Source organism: Mobula birostris, chromosome 30 (assembly GCF_030028105.1).
Source record: "Mobula birostris isolate sMobBir1 chromosome 30, sMobBir1.hap1, whole genome shotgun sequence".
In the NCBI taxonomy this organism is placed as follows: domain Eukaryota; kingdom Metazoa; phylum Chordata; class Chondrichthyes; order Myliobatiformes; family Myliobatidae; genus Mobula; species Mobula birostris.
In genome coordinates this window covers 7,085,338-7,106,424 of record NC_092399.1, presented here as the reverse complement: position 1 = coordinate 7,106,424, position 21,087 = coordinate 7,085,338, and the positions used below count along the sequence as shown (strand labels likewise).

Genomic DNA, 21,087 nt, shown 5'->3' with positions numbered 1-21,087 from the left:
GCAATAAGTAAGTCAGATTCTGAAATATATCAACATCATTTTTGTCTTGAAAAAGCTGATTGCATTTTTCTCTATATTACTCTTAAACATTGTTAGTGTGATTTAGTCCCTTTTTCCAATTACATTCATGGCAAAATTCTAAAACTTCCAGTTTTTAACTTTGTTCTATATTGGAGATACTGTCTCTTTCTTTCTTTCTTTCTTTCTTTTTAAATCTTTTTATTGAATAAGTATACAAAAAGGTAAGCCATATAGGCACTAATACACTGTTAGAATATAATAAAATTACAGGAGATATTAATACAAAAAAATACAAACAATGTAATTTAAACATAACGTACCAAAGTAACATAATAGTATACTGATTTTTATATATATATATCAATAGAGAAAAGGAAACCCCCCCCACCAAAAAAAAAACCCACCGTGCAACTAAAAGCAAAGCAAAGCAATGGGCTAACTTGAAACCAAACAGAGTTAAAAAACTTAAAATCACGTCCTCAATCCCGACCTCCATTAAAAACAGTAAAAAAAACAAGAAGGGTATATATTACATTAAATGAAAATATTGAATAAAAGATCTCCAGGTCTGTTCAAATTTAAATGAAGAGTCATAAAGATTGCTTCTAATTTTCTCCAAATTCAAGCATAATGTCGTCTGAGAAAACCAAAAAAAGGTAGTTGGAGCATTAAGCTCTTTCCAATGTTGTAAGATACATCTTTTCGCCATTAAAGTAAGAAATGCAATCATTCTACGGGCTGAAGGAGAAAGATTACTGGAAATTTTAGGTAGTCCAAAGATAGCAGTAATAGGGTGAGGAGAGATATCTATATTCAATACCTTGGAAATAATATTAAAAATGTCTCTCCAAAAAGTTTCCAGAGTAGGACAAGACCAAAACATATGAGTTAAAGAGGCTATCTGCCCCAGACATCTATCACAAAAAGGATTAATATGAGAATAAAAGCGAGCTAATTTATCTTTGGACATATGTGCTCTATGAACAACTTTAAATTGAATTAGGGAATGTTTAGCACAGATAGAGGAAGTATTGACTAGTTGTAAAATCTGCCCCCAGTCATCCACGGAAATAATAGATCCCAATTCTTGTTCCTAATCTGACCTAATCTTATCAAATGGAGCTTTCCTAAGTTCCATAATATTATAAATAATAGCCGATGCACCTTTCTGACATGGATTAAGGTTAATTATAGTATCTAAAATGTATGTAGGAGGAAGCATTGGAAAGGAAGAAAGTATAGTACTTAGGAAATTTCTAACTTGTAGATATCTAAAAAAATGTATTCTTGATAAATTATATTTATTAGATATTTGTTCAAAAGACATAAGGGAACCATCTAAAAATAAATCCAAAAACCGTGAAATACCCTTAGTCTTCCAAATTTGAAAAGCACGATCCGTAAAAGAGGAAGGAAAAAATATGTTACCTAAAATAGGAATCGCTAGCCCAAATTGGTTAAGATCAAAAAATTTTCTGAATTGGAGATACTGTCTCAATTAAATTAATTTTTAATGAAGCACATCTTTTGCACGGGGCATTTATTAATTGTTTGATTTGAGATAGAGCGGGAATAGGCCCTTACTGCCTTTTGAGTCATGCCACCAAGCAATCCCCCTATTTATTTAATCCTAGCCTAATCACAGGACAATCTACAATGACCAAATTAACCTACCCAACTGGTGCGTCTTTGGCCTGTGGGAGGAAACCAGAGCACTCGGAGGGAACCCACGCGGTCATGGAGAGCATACAAACTCCTTGCAGGCAGCTGTGGGTTGCCTGGTAACTGGTGTTCTAACTTAAAGTGCTGTTTACAAAAGGACCTCATAATCTCTACCAAACGTGTGGTGTATGCAGACTTTGCCATCTTAATTCTCAGAATGCCTTAATATTTGCATTTTGAAATATTTGTGTTTGCATATGTTACAAATTGACCAACTTTAAATAAAAAAAAAGCCTCTCTACCAAAGAGCAAACCCTCTTGGAGTTGAATATGATAGGGAGCCATTTTGTGCATGAACAGAAAGTGGGGTCAGCAAGCTTACAGTTTGATGTGCATATCTCCATAGCAGCTTATTACTTTACTATTTCTTAATTTGCAAAGTTAATGATCGCACACTTTATAGCCCTATTTAGTAACTATATGCATGCAAATAAATGTCTAATGACTATAAATAAGTGCTCAGATTAAGGTCAGATAAATTTCAATAATTACACAAATGGTACCTGAGCAATTTATGGATACATTTTTTGGGGGGGAAAAGTATTAAATAGTGGGTTTAAGTATTTTACTTTAAATCAAACATATACATATATATATATATGTTTATATCAATTGGCAGTAAAATGTTGACACAATTATATTGGATTTAATAGCTTCCCTCTCCTGCTGACAGTGTAAAGTCAAACATGTTCTCCACTGGTTTTCCAAAAAAAGTAACTTTATTGTCATGTGCTGGAAACTATTGCATTTTCAGGAGCTCGTTTAATTGTCTTATGAGCCCATTTATACTACCCATTGCAATACCCAGTTAATACAGCAAATTGTCAGGCAGAAAGTTGTGCTCATGGTTTTTATTCCTAACTGAAGTTTTTAATTGGACCCTTGATCACAGACAGTTATTTGCTTGGAACAAATTAGTTCCGTTAATTACTGAAGCTTTGCTTTGTTTCAGGGAGCGTTTTAAAGAAAGTGATCCTGATTTCTGAAATTTTTTTTAACGTGGCTTTCCTTAGTATGAAAAATTGTGTGCAAAAGTGTCAAAAATAATCAATTTTAGCCTAGTTGTTGTATCACTCCGTACTTTCTATTGATGCTTATCCATTCACAGTTTTGTGGGTGGTAAATCCATTTTGTGGCATTACTGATGCGATGCTCCATTGCCAATTTTTTTTATGATAGTGAGTTGAACATAGATCAGATTTAACCTTGTGTTGTTTTGAAGTATTGAAGAATTATGATGTGATGTGGTTCCTGAAACCAACTGAAACTATTTTTTTCCAGAACAAATTGATTCTTCGTAAAGTCCTGTACCTTTCTGGGATGGATGTATTTAGGGGGAATCCAATGTTCAAATAGCAGAGATTCTCATTTAGGCATGTAGAGAATTTATTACTATTTTCCCCAGGCACTTCCTGGAAAGTATTGGATGTGTTGATGCCTAAGATTGGTTCAGCTGTTATGTGATGTCATCCAGAGTTGGCAAGTTTGCCAATAGGTCTCGGCTCATTTTCTGAAGAGGTAATTTAACAGTTTTTTTTGCTGTTTAGCTGGAAGTAAATTTTGACATTTCTATGATGTTATATGTTGATGCTTAACTAACCTTTTGCACTTGCATAAGATGATGAGTCTCTGGAGCTCTCTATCCCAGAGGATTTGTGGAGGCTTGTCATAAGGAGTTATTTAAAGAGGAAGTAGATACATTTTTGAAATACCACAGAATAGAGGGTCATGGGGAACTGGGACAGGAGAGAAGATGAGGCCTGGGTTTGGTCTATCATGATAATCAATGTGGAGACAGACCTGAGAGGCCTCTTATGTTCAGATGTTGGTTGACTAGAAAAATGCAGCTTTGAGTTGTGGAAGTCCTGGGCAGTACATGTGAAATCTTACCTTGTAACACTGAGATGGACAATACTGATTGCAAATAACAGTAGCATTCTGTTACAATGTATTGATAAGCCAAGGCTTTTGATCCTACTGATAGGGCCTTTTTAACTTCTTTTGACATTCGTATGCTTTTAAAACACTGGCTGTTTCAATCAGTCTTGCCCATTAAATGGAAGAGTTATTCAAAGTTTCTTTTCTGCAACTAGCCACACATGCATATTGAGAGCCTTTTTAGCACCCCCTGTGGAGCCATTTCATAACTATATCAGTACATATACCACAAACTGATTCTCTCCCTTTCTCCTGGTGTTTTTTCAGTCACATTATTTCCAAACTCACCAGTGCCAAACAGTGCACATGACCTCTGTCACCTTGTTCCCCCTCTCACACCCAAGCCCATGTTTTTTCCCCTCAAGGCTCAACTACAATAAAACTCTTGGATCATCTCCTATTACCTGTTTATAGTTGAGCTCATTCCTCAACTCAACTTCCTCTATCTTGTTTACATGTCTCTCTTCAGTCTTAATCTCACTTTAAAACTTTTCTTTGTGTATTCTGATACTGCAAACCCATTTCTGCATTGGCCACCAGGATTGTAGTTTTCATTAGTGACTAAGCCCTCAACAGATCAAATCTCCCTCTCTCCCATCTCCTTAAAATCTACCTGGTTTTATCACCTGTGTGTTTTTTAAAAAATTAGTTGTTTATATGTAATAGTACTGCTTTCAAGAATTTGAAGGCCATAATCCAAGTGTCTTCTGCTAGTCTACTGAGATGCACTAGAATAACTAACCAGGGTTCCAATAAATCTTACCTCAGTGCTGATGCATCTAAAGCAAGCGGTGGTGATGAGGATCTGCTTGGGCATTCATGTGGAATGACACTGACTTGGAAGTATTGGGGAGTTGTAGAGGTGCAGAGGAAATATTTATTCATTGGTCACCAATATTACAGTTGTCAGTGTGATATTTGTCCTGCGGTTGGAATAAATAGGAGATGTCTTAAACACAAGTACCATGTCTTTGTTGTTCGAATACAGTTGCTCTAATCTTGAGCATGAGGAATGTGGGGAGAGCAGTTTTACACGCATGACTGTCATTCTCGCGGTTCTGTAATTCTCTCCTCAGCATAATCAAATGTAATACGGCCAATTTTAACTGGGCGCTAAGTGATACTGAACCACGGCAGTTTCTGTTCTGATTTTGAGTTACTTTGATCTTTGTGATGCCTTTCCCAAAAGAGTCTGTTAACTATTTTTCATCAAAATGTTTTTGTTACTCATTTTATTGTTAACCCATTTCCAATCATTCTCTTTCCTTAAATTTGAGTCTTTATGGGGAACAATGTGATACTGTTAACACTTCAGTACCTTCATTTTGAATGGGTGTGAATTACAGAAGAACCCGATTGATCTTCTCAAAGTCTGTTCCAGCGGAGATGTCACTGACTAATAAGCAGTTGCAGAGACTCAAGTAGTCATAATTTTAATACTTTCTCCGTATTAATTTGCCAGAAACCTGCTTGAATCCTTCAGTCCTGGTGAAGGGTCTCGGTCTGAAACATCAACTGTTGACTCTTTTCCGTAGATGCCGCCTGGCCTGCTGACATAGTTCCTCCAACGTTTTGTGTGTGTTGCTTGAATGCCATTTTTGTAAAAATGTAATTGACGTTTATGCAGGCCCTCTGTACATTGTTTCCTATCTTGTTCTGATAATTCTGCGTTTTTGTAAAACTAGACAGAATAATTAATTTCGTGTTGGAATTTTAGTGTTCTCTGAAATTGGTTTAAATTTCTGTATTATTGCTTAATCACAAATTTTCCTTTAAATTGTTTAAATAGGGGAACTGTTACCATTTCATTTACTAATCATCAGAATCGGGTTTGTTATCACTGACAGGTGTCACAAAATTTGTTTTGTGGCAGCAGTATAGTGCAATTCATAAAATATGTTATAAATTTTAATAAAATAGATTACAGCCAAAAGAGGGGAAAATAGTGGAGGTAGTATTGATGGGTTCATTGTCCATTCAGAAATCTCATGGCAGAGGGGAAGGAGCTGTTCTTAAAATGTTAAGTGTGTGTTTTCAGGTTCCTGTACCACCCCATTTATTCTTTTCGAGTGTTAGTACCTAGAAAGTACCAATGGCAACAGGCAGTTACTCTGCACCAGAAGTAATTGGTTTTACATTGCAACATTGATCGCAAGTGCAAGGAATAAGAATAGACTTGCTGCAGAAATCTTGAACTTTGCCATTGTTGCTACATACATTTTTGATAAGTTTAGTTCCAGCAGTGGTGTTTCCCACACAAATGTGATCTGATGATATTGGGAATGCATGTTAATTTTTGAGCTGGAATTGATGGTTATTTGATATTCACATAGCATCCATTACTGCTGTTATTGGCTGCTTACAGAACTTTTTCAGATGTAACTCTGTGCATTTTAGTTACTAACTTGTATATAAAAAATCTTAATCTTATCCTGCATAGTGAAGTGAACATGCATGGTCAATTTGGAATAGTCATAACGTAATAGATTTAATGGAAATGCCATCATACTGTAGCTGATTGCATTTTTAAAATGTATTATTATATTCCAAATAATTGCATTTGTGCCTGCATTAATGCACTTCACATTGGTTTGCAGTATGGTAGCCAAAAATCTGTGGCTTATTGGTAACCCATTGAATATTGCTTTGCTCCTCCAGCATTAAAAATGAAGGATTAGGAGAGATGATCTCTGACGTTCTCTCTCTCTCATCTATTCTTTCCTTGTATTGTGTGTGTGCGCGTGTACAGTACTGTGCAAATATCTTGGGCACCCTAGATTTTTTAACATGGTTTCAGATGGTATGGCATGGCCTCCACAGAGCCCTGATCTCAACATCATCAAGTCTGTCTGGGATTAGCTGGAGAGAAAGAAGCAAGCAAGACAGCCAAAAGTCTGCATAAGAACTGTGACAAGTTCTCCAAGGTGCTTGGAACAACCTACCAACTGATTTTCTTGTAAAACTGCATGACAGTGTACCTAAGAGAATTGATGCAGTTATAAAGGTCACACCGAATATTGATTTGATTTATTTTTTTTATTCGTTAATCAGGATCAGGTTTATAATCACCGGCATGTGATGTGTAATTTGTTAATTTAGCAGCGGCAGTTCAATGCAATACATAATCTGGCAGAAGGAAAAAATAATAAAATTAAAAAATAATAAATAAACAAATAAATCAATTACATATATTGAATAGATTAAAACATGCAGAAACAGAAATACTGTATATTTAAAAAAAAAGTAGTGTCCAAAGATTCAATGTCCACTTAGGAATTGGATGGCAGAGGGGAAGAAGCTGTTCCTGAATCGCTGAGTGTGTGTCTTCAGGCTTCTGTACCTTCTACCTGATGGTAACAGTGAGAAAAGGGCATGCCCTGGGTGCTGGAGGTCCTAAATGGACACTGCCTTTCTGAGACACTGCTCCCCAAGGATGTCCTGAGTACTTTGCAGGCTAGTACCCAAGATGGAGCTGACTAGATTTACAACTTTCTGCAGCTGCTTTCAGTCCTGTGCAGTAGCCCCTCTATACCAGACAATGATGCTGCCTGTCAGAATGCTCTCCACAGTACAACTATAGAAGTTTTTGAGTGTATTTGTTGACATGCCACATCTCTTCAAACTCCTAATAAAGTATAGCTGCTGTCTTGCCTTCTTCATAACTACATTGATATGTTGGGTCCAGATTAGATCCTCAGAGATCTTGACACCCAGGAACTTGAAGCTGCTCACTCTCTCCACTTCTGATCCCTCTATGAGGATTGGTATGTGTTCCTTTGTCTTACCCTTCCTGAAGTCCACAATCAGCTCTTTCATCTTACTGACGTTGAGTGCCAGGTTGTTGCTGCGGCACCACTCCACTAGTTGGCATATCTCACTCCTGTACACCCTCTTGTCACCACCTGAGATTCTACCAACAATGGTTGTATCGCCAGCAAATTTATAGATGGCATTTGAGCTATGCCTAGCCACACAGTCCTGTGTATATAGAGAGTAGAGCAGTGAGCTAAGCACACACACCTGAGGTGCACCAATGTTGATCGTCAGTGAGGAGGATATGTTATCACCAACCTGCACAGATTGTGGTCTTCCGGTTAAGAAGTCGAGGATCCAATTGCAGAGGGAGGTACAGAGGCCCAGGCTCTGCAACTTCTCAATCAGGACTGTGGCAATGATGGTATTAAATGCTGAGCTATAGTTGATGAACAGCATCCTGACATAGGTGTTTGTGTTGTCTAGGTCAGTGGTCCCCAACCTCCGGGCCGCGGACCGATACATTGCCGTGAAGAATGCAGTGGTGCAGCAGTAGTCGGAACGCACCCAGCACATCTTAAAGAAAAAAGCTGAAATAAACAACCTAATTAATTAGGTGCCACCCGCCATGTAAATGTTGGCCCAGATCCTGATGTGTGTTCCGACTACTGCTGCACCACTGCATTCTTCACGGCAACGTATTGGTCCGCGGCCCGGAGGTTAGGGACCACTGGTTTAGGTGGTCTAAAGCTGTGTGGAGAGCCATTGAGATTGCGTCTGCAGTTGACCTATTGTGGCGATAGGCAAATTGCAATGGGTCTAGTGTTCTTTGTAGTAATTTTTTTGATAGAAGCTTTTCATTTCGTTATTTTTGAAAGCATCTTTGTTTCACATATGCCTAAGACTTTTGCACAGTACTGTGTATGTGCATGTAGATATGTAATTCATGTCAATAAAATATCATCGAATGAAATATTTTGGAAATGATGCCAGATGTTTTCACTCGCAATGTCCTCTTAACAAAGAAAAAGTTTTGATCAAAATGTGTGCATTTTACCCAAATTTCCCCATGAGGAAATGGCATTGTGATCATGGTGGAAGAACTTTGTGTGTTGTTTGATTGGCTCTTAACCAAAAAAAGATCTTACTGTATTTCATGTATTGTACTTGTTGATTGTACTTTTGTATTTCATTTTTGAAAGCCCAATTGTCTTGACCAATTCTCCTTGTAAGTTCAACACACACTGTGCACATCTGTCTTCAGTGCTCCCACCGCTGCCTTCCATTCGGTCCTTTGCCTGTGTGTACTTATCAGGGCTGGGGAAAGGGTGGAAGGTGGAGGTTTCTGCATGGTCTTTAAATTAATCTGGCTGATGAATGCAATGTTGCAAGTGTTGGATGTTATATGGAATTTATTAACTTGGGTGACTGCCAGAAGTCTGACTGATAAGTGGCATTAGTTTCCATATATAGCAAAAGTCTGATAACCTAGCACCCTTGGGTCTTCTGTAGTGCCAGACTTGCAGATTTGTTTTTAGGGATATTCATTGTTATGCCACACAAATTTTAATCTACATTTGAAAAAATCTGTTAGACAGTGATAACTAAATTTTCCACCAAACCTGCTAAGTTTAAAAGGTGAAGGAAAGATCCTTGCTTTGCTTGCTCTGCTCTAATTCCAATCCCTGAATCCCTGGACCAATCTAGATTCCAGCCACATGCCTGACCTACAGTCAGACCCATCTTTTGCTACATGCACTGCTTGGTCTATGGCAGGGGTGTCAGACTCATTTTAGGTCACGGCCGGATTGGGCAAAATGCGACTTCATGCGGGCCGGATCATTTGTGCATGCATGCGTGCTCCGACAGCTTTCGTTGCCTTCGTTTTTTCAACCTGCTCTCATGTGTCTCAGTCTCTGGTATAACTGCAAAGTGTTTCACTTTACGAATTTCGTTTCTTATGAAGAAGATTGCCTAGCAAGCATTATTTTTATGATTGATATTAACTTACAGTTGTAGGCTACAAGAAAGTTGTGATGAGAGAGAAAAAACGATGCTATTTTGGGAGCCACACCCTTTCTATTAATAAACCATTTGAAATCGAACATTAGCAGACAGGAATGTAGACCCTAATGAAACAAATTGTAAATGTAGGCTACACAATTGCACCTAATTTTTAGCCTGCTTCCGGCAATCAAACTCAGACAATGAACACAGTTAGCCTCTAATTTTTATTGAAGTGATCACATAGAATAGTCAGAAAATGAATGAATCACAATATTATGACACGCAATATTTCATAATGCATTTTGCTTACATGTTGCAGTGCATCGAACAGTGTCACTCATTTTTCACTTGCTGCTTCCAGACACCTGACATTTCTTGGCTTTAACCAGCCTATCAACATCAGGGACCAGTTTCTGGGCAGTTGTGATTTTCATAATGTCATTTGGATGTCTGTGTGTCAGCTGTGAGCGCAGTTTGGATTTGTTAATGTTCATTATGGAGAACGCCTGCTCGCGGAGATATGTTGTCCTGAACATGCAAAGGATCTTTGAGGCAAAGTCTGTCATCTTGGGGTACATCGGTCCCAGGTATTGATAGAATGAGTCCAGACCCACAGTCTCAAATTTATATTTCAAAGCCGAGTTACACTGAATTTCAATTAGTTCCATTTGGAGTTTTTCTGGCATATCTGATGCTGCGTTGACAGCAAACGGCAAGCAAAATAGTGAGAATTCCTTCTCAAGCTGAGTGAAGACTTGGAAACGATTCTGAAACTCACTTTTCAGCCATGATATTTTGTCTTTGTACCTGTCCAAGTTGTCATTAATCCTATGAGCGACACGCACAGGCTGCAAAGAGGGGAAATGAGCTGGGTTGCTCCGGGATAGTTGCATCTCCCACAGGCCTAATTTAATTTGAAAGACACGAATGCTGTCGTAGTATTCCAGAACAAGTTTGTTACGGCCTTGCATGTTAACATTGAGCACATCTAAGTGCTCTGTTATATCCACCAAAAATGCAAGATCATGAAGCCAGCCTGGGTCATCCAACTCTGCTACTGGCTTCCCTTTCTCGTTCATGAATAGTCCAATTTGCGCATGTAATTGGAAAAAAAACATTTGAGCACAACCCCTCTGCTCGAGCAGCGTACTTCAGTGTGGTAGGGTAGGCTGTGTCCAATATTGCTTTCGGACAAAAGAGTGTCAAATTGCCGATGGTTGAGTCCCTTGGCTCTAATAAAATTAACCGTTTTGATTAGTACGTCCATGACATTGTCCATTTTCAGGCTGCTGCTACATAACGCCTCTTGGTGTATAATACAGTGAAAATTCCAGAATTCTTGCTCTGGATTCTCTCTCTGAACTTTCTGTCTGACTTTCGCAACAACACCTGCCTTTTTCCCGACCATGGATGGTGCGCCATCTGTTGCCACGCTGACAGCGTGACTCCAGTCAACCCCCAGTCTGTCCAAGGCCTCGGCGAGGCTGGAGAAAACATTGTTCGCCGTTGTGGTGTTTGTCATGGGCACCATCTCCACAAACTCCTCGGTGACGGTCAAAGATACATCAACACCACGAATAAATATTCCCAATTGAGCTACATCATCACTCATGTCGGTGCTCTTATCAATTACAATAGAGAAGGCAATAAGTGACTTCACCTTGTCTTTTAGTTGACTGTTCAAATCTCCTGCAAGGTCCCCGATTCTCTCTGCCACATTACTTCTTGACAAGTTGATATTACCAAAAGTCTGTCTGTTCTCAGGGCACACCAGCTCAGCCGGCGTCAGCATGCATGCTTTGATGAATTCCCCCTCTGAGTATGGCTTCGACGCAGCAGCTAATTTGTTGGCAATAATATAGCTGACCTTGACAGCTCCAGCATGAGTCCCTCGACTTTTGGTGAGCACTGATTGCCGTTCTTCTCCGTGCAACATCTCATAGTGTCGTTTGATATTATATTCTTTTGCCACAGCCACTTGTTGTGACATATCAGACACACAGGTTTGCTGTTGACCACACAGAAGAAAAAACGATCTTTCCAATTATCGTTGAATATCCGACCTTCAATGCCAACTTTTCTTTTCTTGGAAAGCGTTTTGAACCACAGCAGCAAACATTCTCAGCCTTGCTACAGGTGTTACTTACCTGAGTACTCTGTGTGTTTATACTGTGTCTGACGATGTAAGTGGGGCCCTCGTGGTCTTCAGTGCAGGGTGGTAGGTGCTTGTGCACATCGGGTGGTTAACTGCAGCCTATTGTTTTCTAAGTACACACAACAAGCTGCCGGCGCAGCAGGCAGCACAAGCAACGGTGGGAGAGAGAGAGACCGGCTGCCGTACAGATACATAATAAATGGTTGTGAATATACTTTTCCCCCCCTAAATCATCCTGCGGGCTGGATTGGACCCCTTCGCGGGCCAGTAGTTTGACACCCCTGGTCTATGGTCTACAATTCACTCTCTGGACTCATGAATGAACCAGATGCCAGACCATCAGGATTTCTAAACAATCATATTCTGGATTGTCAGAGTTTACTGTACTTGGTATTGACTTTTAAAATGTGGTTTAATTTGGACTTGACAGGCATGTTCTTTACTGTGCTGTATATTTGTAGTGACTGCATTCTTTCGACTTTAACTCTCTCCCTGATCACCTTGGCATCATGCCCTTATGCATCAGCTTCTTTGTGAAGTATTACTTGTAAGATGAACTGATGATGGTTTAAATTGGTTGCTTAAACATGTGATGTGGCTGTTCCTGCTTGGTTGTGATGGGATCCTGCACTCTGGGGGGTGGGGGAGAATGTAGGCTCGTCAATGTAATTGTATAGAAAATTGTGCTTCAATTTGTACAGTTCCTGCAGGTGTCTGAATTAGCTTATCCTCCTAGCTCTATTGGAGTGCTGGTGGTATTTTTATGAAAGATTTGGGATCAGTATCACTTAATTTAGAGACTTCTGCTTTATTGTGAGGCATGTTATTATACAATAATTCACAGGAGTTGGCTATGATACCATCGCAAATCTCAGTATCTTTAAAAAGTAACTGCTTCAACAGCGAACACTGTGGGCACTGATTTGTATTCCATTCTGTGAGGAATAGTGTATTTGTACATAGGGATGGGGAAGATAATTTCCAATGTAATTTCAATATTTCAGTCGGTAAATTTAATGTCAGAGAAATGTATACAATATACCTCATGAAATTCTTTTTCTTCACAAACATCCATGAAAACAGAGGAGTGCCTCAATGAATTACAGTTAAATGTTAGAACCTCAAAGTCCCCCCCAGCTCCCCCCCACACACAAGCAGCAGCAAAACAATGACCCCCCCCACCAGCAAAAAAGCATCTGCACCCTCCACTGAGAACTCAAGCGTGAGTAAGGCATCAGTAGAGACGCAGACTTGCAGTACTCATTCTCCCGGTAATTCAACATAGCACAGGCTCTGTCTTCCTAATAAGGGAAAACGAGATGTCCCCGTTTCACAGCAAGAGGGGAGACATAACAAAACAAATCACCCAAGTTGTTTTCCTGTATTCCTTATTTCCTTGTATTTTCCCATTTCCTCATAATTTTACGTGTCATTTAAGAAACAACTATAGAATGGAGTGGTTGTTGTATATCTAAGCATAACTAATCGCTGGTTAATTTCTTTTTCAGCCAACTAGCCCTATGGACCAGATGGGGATGAAGAGACCTCAGCCTTATGGCGGCAGCAATAATCCATATGCACAGCAGGCACCTCCGCAACAAAGTGGACCTTACCCAGGACAACCGTATGGACCTCCAGCGCCTCAGCGCTATCCCGTGGGTGTGCAGGGCCGGACCCAAGGCACCATGGGGGGTGCGCTGCAGTACCCACAACAGGTAAGCAGTGATCAGATCAAATACAATGTCTGCATGTTGTTTATCCTTGGTTCTCGTAGCCCACCACTGCACAAGGAGATCACGCAAAATTCCTTCCGGTAAGGTTTCCTGTCCAGTACTGAACAACTACAGTTTCAGCTGTCTTCCTCTCTTCAAAAATTGTAGAATAATGAAGCAGAGTTATGTACAAAATCTCTTTCCTGGTTTGGAGGTACCTCGTGATCTTTTAGCAGAAACGAATGAGTATTGATAATTGATACAGAGAAGCCCCTTCAGAAAGGGCATGGCTTTGTGTACATAACCTGTACAAGGTGTAGCCTCCATAAATTTAACACTTAATGTTGTTGCACTTGTGCTTGTAATGCTTTTTGGAAACCCATAATATGTCTGCAGCAGTTATTTCGCTGTATATCTCCAGATTCCATATTAAAGCCAGGCTGCTAATCTGCATAAGCCTGGTATCTTTAAGGGAATTATGTTTATACACTTCATCATGCCTGTTGAATAGCTTTGCTGGTAGAGATGTAATTGTATTGTGTGCTGTTGGAACAACATCTTCTCCATGATCTCTACACCTGCTCTACTTGCTTTACACTTATGGCTGTGTGGCTCAGCACAGCTCCAATACCACGTTCAAGTTTGCTGATGACACCACTGTCGATGGCCGACTCAAAGGTAGTGACAAAACAGTACATAGGAGGGAGATTAAAAATCTGGCTGAGTGGTGCCGCAGCATCAACCTCAACGTCAGCAAGACCAATGAGCTGATTATTGACCAGGAGAAGGAGACCAGAGGACGATGAGCCAGTCCTTATTGGTGGATCAGAGCTGGAGAGGATCAGCAACTTTAAATTCCTTGGTGTTCTTATTTCAAAGCATCTTGTCCTGGGTCTGGTGCAAAGTGCAATTATGAAGAAAGAAAGCAGACCCCTCTACTTTTATAGGAGTTTGCCATGATTTGGCATGACATTTTACAAACTTCTGTAGGTGTGTAGTGGAGAGTATATTGACTGGCTGAAGAAGGTACAGGAGCCTCAGGACTCACCACCACCAGGTTCAGGAACAGTTACTGCTCCTCAAACGTCAGGTTCTTGAACTAAAAGGGATAAATTCACTCAACTTGCCCTATTATTGAAATTGTTCCCATAACCAGTGGACTCACTTTCAAGGACTCTTCATTTCATGTTCTTGATATTAATTGTTTATTATTATTATTTTTCTTTTTGTATTTGCACATTATGTTGTCCTTTGCACACCGGTTAACCGCCCAATTTGGTGTGGTCTTTCATTGATTTTGTTGTGGTTATTATTCTATGGATTTATTGAATATGCTACAAGAAAATGAATCTCAGGGTTGATAATGGTGACGTTTGTATTTTTAAGAATGTATTTTTATTTGAACTTTGACCTAATATGTAGATTAGGCACAAACACGAGGAAATCTGCAGATGCTGGAAATTCAAGCAACGCACATCAAAGTTGCTGGTGAACGCAGCAGGCCAGGCAGCATCTCTAGGAAGAGGTACAGTCAACGTTTTGGGCCAAGACCCTTTGTCAGGACTAACTGAAAGAGCTCTTCTTTCAGTTAGTCCTGATGAAGGGTCTCGGCCCAAAACATTGACTGTACCTCTTCCTGGAGATGCTGCCTGGCCTGCTGCGTTCACTAGCAACTTTGATGTGTGTTGCATGTAGATTAGACATTTGCTTCCAAATTCTTGAAGAATTTGTGAGAGCTATTATCATCTCTTTAATAAGGATTTGGAGTATGTTTGGTTGTGGGCAGCCTTGGATTTTGAATTTTATTTTCCCAGAGTTTCTCTGCCAGGATTTCTCACTTCTACTGGGTTTGAGGTGATGTGTGAAAATGAAAAGTGATTCATTTAAATCAGACCTTGTGACCTTTTGGTTAATTACTTCTGAATTGCAAGGGGATTAATTAACTTCAGCTACCATTTGAATTCAGCAAATGTTTTGTGAGATTTGTTATGTTACACCAACTGCCCTGCATCTTCTTATCCATTCTACCCCAGTTCACATTTGGATTCTGGGGAACTTTGGCATTGGGTACAGTTCCAGTCTTGTGCATTAGCGAACGGTATCAATATTGATAATGCTCTTCCCCCTCACTTAGTCGTCTTCTGAAACTTGTCAGCAACTTGTCAGCTTAACACATTGAAGATCCACGAATTAAATGTCTGGGCACTAAAGGCTGATTTATACTTCTGTGTCAAATGAACGCCATAACCTACGCAAGTGACCTATGCGCGTTGTGAGCATTTATACTTGTGTGTTGGTGTGTCTGTGCCGCTCTGCAATTCGGGCATGTCACGCACGTGCACACTCCTGCCTGTGCAAGGCTTCATGGTCATGGTAGTCTTTCTCGGGGTAAACAAGTTTAAAGCGAGCGTCTTTTTTCGTAAAAGTGAAATGTGTCCTCCATAATTTCGGAGGTCTATAAAGCTTTATGGAAAGCATTGCAGCCAGAGTTCCTTCCCTGTCCTTCAGTCGCCCAATGGGAAGCTATTGCAGAGTAGGAGGAAATGCGATGCTACCAAACGGACCAATCACAGTTGTTGCAGTCTGCGTTGCCGCAACACGTAGTTACATTTTGGGAGAGGTGTGTGTCAGGCTACAGCTTAGGGATCTGCATAGGCACTGCGTAGGGTTTGTGATGACACTGTACCTATGGTGTCGATTTGATGCAGAAGTATAAATCAGCCTTAACTCTTTAGTAGGTGGTGGTGGAATATCTTGTAATTTAGAACACAAGAATTGGTACCCCTCTGTGCATGTTTCTGTACGATCTTCTTCTCTCACTCTAAACTCCAAAAGTTAAGGCAGTTATTTGTCCTAGGAACCTTCATCCCAGTTATCAGGTAATGAGCCTTCTATGCAATCTTCTTAACACAATTTTATTTTTCCTTAACTTTGGAGGCCAAACTGTATCCATCTGCAGACTCACTAGTGTTTTGTAAAGTAACAACAAAACTCACCTGATTTTTTTTATCTGCTTGCAATATATTCTTCCCACTACTTTAGCTGTACATCAACCCTTGTGTTTCATGTATTCGGATCACTAAATTCCATAGTACTACATTTAATCATAATTTGATTTTCCATTTACCCCTCTGCAGTGGAAATCCTTGTATTCCATGCTGCTAACTTGCCCACTTGACCTATCCATATTCCTTTGCAGAAGTTTGTGTACTCCATGCAACTTGTCCTGATCCAGTGTATGTGTGGGTCATTTTAAAAATATGCTATCCCTATACCCTGGTGGAGCATATGACCCCCAAGTCTCAAATTCAGCACTTCTGTAATTGTCTGGTTTAACCCTAATCTTCCCAATTGTCCATTCAAATTGATCAGTTGCCCAGCTATTACAATTTCCAAGTGGAGATGACTAGAGTTTTATTGTGGTGGATCCAAATGACAATCTTATCCCTACTCTTTTCTGTTAGTCAGTAGCTCTTCTATCCAACCCAAACACTGTCATTCTTGTGCAATGATTTTTTAAATTTAGCATCATACTGAATGCCTTCCAGAGATCCAAATGCAGTAAAATTCCATTAATCTGCTATCTGACTAAATGGTAATTCTAGTCATTCTGCATCTGTCCCAAAATGTCTCTCAGTTTCATTATTAATTTTCTAATCTCTTCCACTGGTGAACAGTGACTTTACCTTGTTTCTTTAATATCTCTGGAACACCAACCAGAAAAATACTCTGAAACCCTATCAAGACTTGGAGTCTTGTCGGTCTGCAGCTTTAATGCTTTTTAAAAATAGTTATCCACTTTTCTTTTAAAAAAATTGACTCTTAACAAAACTGCATGTGATCGAAAGCCAAGGCAAAAATACAGCAGATGTTGTAAAGCTGAAATAAAAATACAATGTTGGAAATACTCAGCTGGATCAAAACAAATGACAAATTTTAGGGCTCTGATGGGATTTTTTAGGTGTTCTTAACAGAAATACAGCTGGGCTGGTTATTAATGTAGCTTTAGTTTTCCACATTTCTCTAAATTTGAGGTTCCATTAAATTGGAAATTAACCGATGTATTTCCTTCATTCAAAAAGGAAGACAGCAAGTAGTATACAGCAAGCCAGTTATCTTAATTCAAGTTTGTTATTCAACCATGCATGAATACCTATGAATACAGCCAAATGAATCAGCATTACTATGGAGCCAAGGTGCAAAACACGGTACCAACAGTCATACACAGCGCAAGGTACATGTAGTGCTTGTGAGAAAGCAGTAAAATACAGTAACACAAAAAAAAATGTATATAGTCCAAGACCCTGAGTCTGCGAATGTTGCAACAGTCTTCAGTTGAGAGCACAATATGGCTTGCCTTCTGCTGACTATGGTCCGAAAGCGCTGATCTGACTGCTGACCATCTCCGCTGGGAGTGATCGTTGACCCCCCCCCCCTCTGCATTCACCTTGATGCTTCAATCTTTCTCACCGTTTTGACATGGAATCATTTATGATCCCACGCCTCGTCACTGGTCTTTTCTGTCAGCTTGTGTTCTCATTCCCTCCCCACCCCCCACCCCCAAAATCTCCAGGAGGCAGTTCTTCAGACACACATAGTGTTAGATCCCTTGATCGAGTTCCAAACTGTGTCACAGGCTCCAACAGTGTCCATGATACGAACGACAAAAAGAACAAGCAGAAGGCATAGCAAAGCAAATATAAAGTATGTTTTAAAAAAAGCAACATATTTGGTTGGTCCCGTAGAAGCTCCTGCAACCTAATACGCTGCTGTCTGTTGCTAGGAATAGTTTCTGATAAGTCTTAAGGTTGTGAATGTTGGTTTCATAAATAGGAAACAACGCTGTTTAAAGTAATGAACTTGTGTAAAGCAGTGAATGGTAAACATTGGAGAAGCACCAGGACAGATTTTAGAATTTGGAAATTGTTTCTCAAAATCTTCATGATAAGCTGAGGAGGTCACTTAAAACTTTGCAAAATTGCCAATTTTAATAGATTGAGATATGGTCAGAAGAAATTTCTTTTCAAGGTGAAGTGCAGCATAGTTTTGCATAGAATATGATTGATACAGAAATGATTTTGAAAAGAAAAATACAAAATTCAAGGATGGTGGTTGTTTTAGTTTCCTCCAACAAGACACCACTACAGAAGCTGTATTCTGCAAATGTGATTGCATAAGAAGTTCATGGGCGGTACAGCAGCCTGCAGTCTTAACCCACCTACTGAGATTGGATGTGTATCCAAAATGTAGATGAAAGACTGCAAAGATACTTGTGGGGGAAAAACACTAGATTCAAAAACTAGTCACCACGTTATGCTGAGGATCTACTATCGTCCCTGTACTTTGGGACTGGATGTTTGCCTGATTTGAATTCTGGCTATGTTCAACATTCTCCAAATGTCTGTTCAGGAATGACATTAAATAATACTGTTGGACTTTGTCCCTGAGTTCTATTGCATAGCAATTGTGCAGTTTAATGGGTCATTCAAGGTCTATATTTACAACATTCATTTTCTACCACTGTTCGGAAGCTGTCTGCTCTGTGGCCAACTGCATTAAGACAAGCACGTGTAAGCTGTAATGATTAAAAGTAGCCCAGATTCTATAATTAAGAAAATCTACTCTGCACGCATTTAATGTCCTCAAAACTGTTAAAAAAAAAAATCCAAATAAATGCAGTTTCGCTAACTACATAGTCAAGTAATGAAAGTAAGGTGGAGAATATTGTGTGCACTGACATCGGGTTGGATCCATAGTGAATTCCTGATGTCCACTTTCCTCAAGTTGCATTTTCAGCAAAAGACCTACAAGATGCTAAAGTTAAGTGTTTTGATTGTTCTGCTGCAAATAATAGTGTTTTGTAATATTGAGGTATGTTGAGTGGCTTGCGTTACAGAATTTAAATGCAGATTGTTCTATTGCACATTGCTTGCCGATGTGTGCCTTTGCATTCTCAATATTCTATACTCAGATCAGAGCAGCACTTTGCCAAATTCTGAAGGGAAATGCTTTTTAATGTTTCTGTTCCTTGAATTAATATCTATTTGTATTCTGAAAATCTACTGACATTTTTTTTACGTTTTGTTCATTTTCTACTCGTGAACTCTGGAGATCACTGTTCAGTGTACATTCTGTCTGTGCAGGTGCCTCCTTACAGCCAGCAGAGTGCAGGCAGTTACTGTCAGCAGGGCCAGACACCGTACTACAACCAGCAACAGCCTTCATACCCTCAACAGCAACGGTTCCCACTACAGCAGGTATGACTTGAATGAGCCTTTGAAGTAGAGACATTGATTTTCATTGTGCACAGCTGATACTATACTGCCATTTAGTCCTGCACCATGATGTCCGAGAGACATTGATGTGGGCTTGAAGCTCCAGCAACTTGGTTTTATAATGGGCTCAGTTGTGACATTAGTGTCCTTTGTCAGTTATTAAATTGACAGTCCCACAAAGGATGTGCCATTACTGGTGTCTAATCAAATGCCTGCTCTGCTCCAGCAATGTAGGTAATTATGTTGAGATATGCTGAGTGGAAGAAACCAGTTGTTCAAGAGCAATGTTTCGTAGTTTCTGCAGAAGAAAAAAAAACTTGATGTATGGTGTTAACGTGGTTTTTCTGTTCCCTCAATTTGTTGTGGTTATTGGGATATTATTTCACAATTTTCAACTTTCCTAGTTTTTACTTGAACTGGGACTGCTGGTGGATAATTTGTAGGGAGGCTTGTCTCAATCTACCAAGATTGTGCATTTGTGGTATTCACACATGCAAGCTTCTCATGATATTAATTCTGGATCATACCAATCACAGAGACTCTTTATATGAACTGTTCGGCTACTGTTGCCGTTTAGCTGTGAAGTTCAAGACCTTTGAGTTTCATTCACAAACCAAGGCTGCAAAAAAAGCAAATGAAAAATTTTATTACATGTTGTAAAATTAGCTATTAATTGAGAAAGCAGTGAAACAATTTATCTTTAACAATCAATTCTTTTTAAGCCCATCTCCCCTACTAGGGCGTAGGCTGCTGACAGCAGCTCATCAGAGTCCTCTGTCCTGGGTCAGTCTTTTGAGTTTTCCCAGTTGTAGCCCATTTTCTTGCTGTATCCTTCCCCCTTCAGGAACACTATCTTTGGAGCTTCTGTTGGCGTTTCTGTACTGCTGGGTTTTTATGGGATGGGTTTCCTAGCTCTAGGCCCCAACCTTCCTTTCACGGCGGGGTTGATTGATTTATAAGATCAAATTCTGGTCATTGAGTAATTGTATTTTCAGTAACATTCCTACACTTACACATTTTCTGCCTTTGTACTACAGCAGGATTTGTCTCAGGAAGCATTTGCCACTCAGGCTCCACAAGGGTTAACTTCCAACAAACCCAACCAGGAGGAGCTGACCCTCATGCAGCAGGGGCGTCCATCTAGCCTGCCGGTGAGTGCTCTTCTAGTCCCGATCTTACACTTGCAGGGATATTCAGTAGCTGCCAGGTGATTTACTGGATCACTGCTGGAATAAATATTCTGCTTTTTTTGGGAAGGGTAGGTATGATGCTGCTACTTTGTCTTTCACCAGTCTCCTTATGTCCCCTCAAAACTAAAACTTACTGTAAAAGACCGTTGTATATGTTTGGAATACAGCAGTTGAATTGAATTGACTTTATTTCTTGCATCCTTCACATACGTGAGTAAAAATCTTTATGTTACGTAATGATTGCAATGTGCAATCATAGTAATTTATAATAAATAGAATAGTCAGTGTAACATAGAAATACACTCAAATCAGCA

General features: G+C 39.6%; 1 protein-coding gene across 1 annotated transcript in view; it reads left to right on the top strand.

The window, feature by feature from the left end:
• Positions 1–21,087, top strand: part of arid1aa (AT-rich interaction domain 1Aa) — a 124,348-nt gene that overhangs the window by 25,266 nt on the left and 77,995 nt on the right. Inside the window, exons 2-4 of the mRNA XM_072247339.1 lie at positions 13,105–13,311; positions 19,452–19,565; positions 20,621–20,734. Of these exons, the coding sequence (XP_072103440.1) occupies positions 13,105–13,311; positions 19,452–19,565; positions 20,621–20,734 (435 nt within the window). The remainder of the gene's footprint in view (positions 1–13,104; positions 13,312–19,451; positions 19,566–20,620; positions 20,735–21,087) is intronic.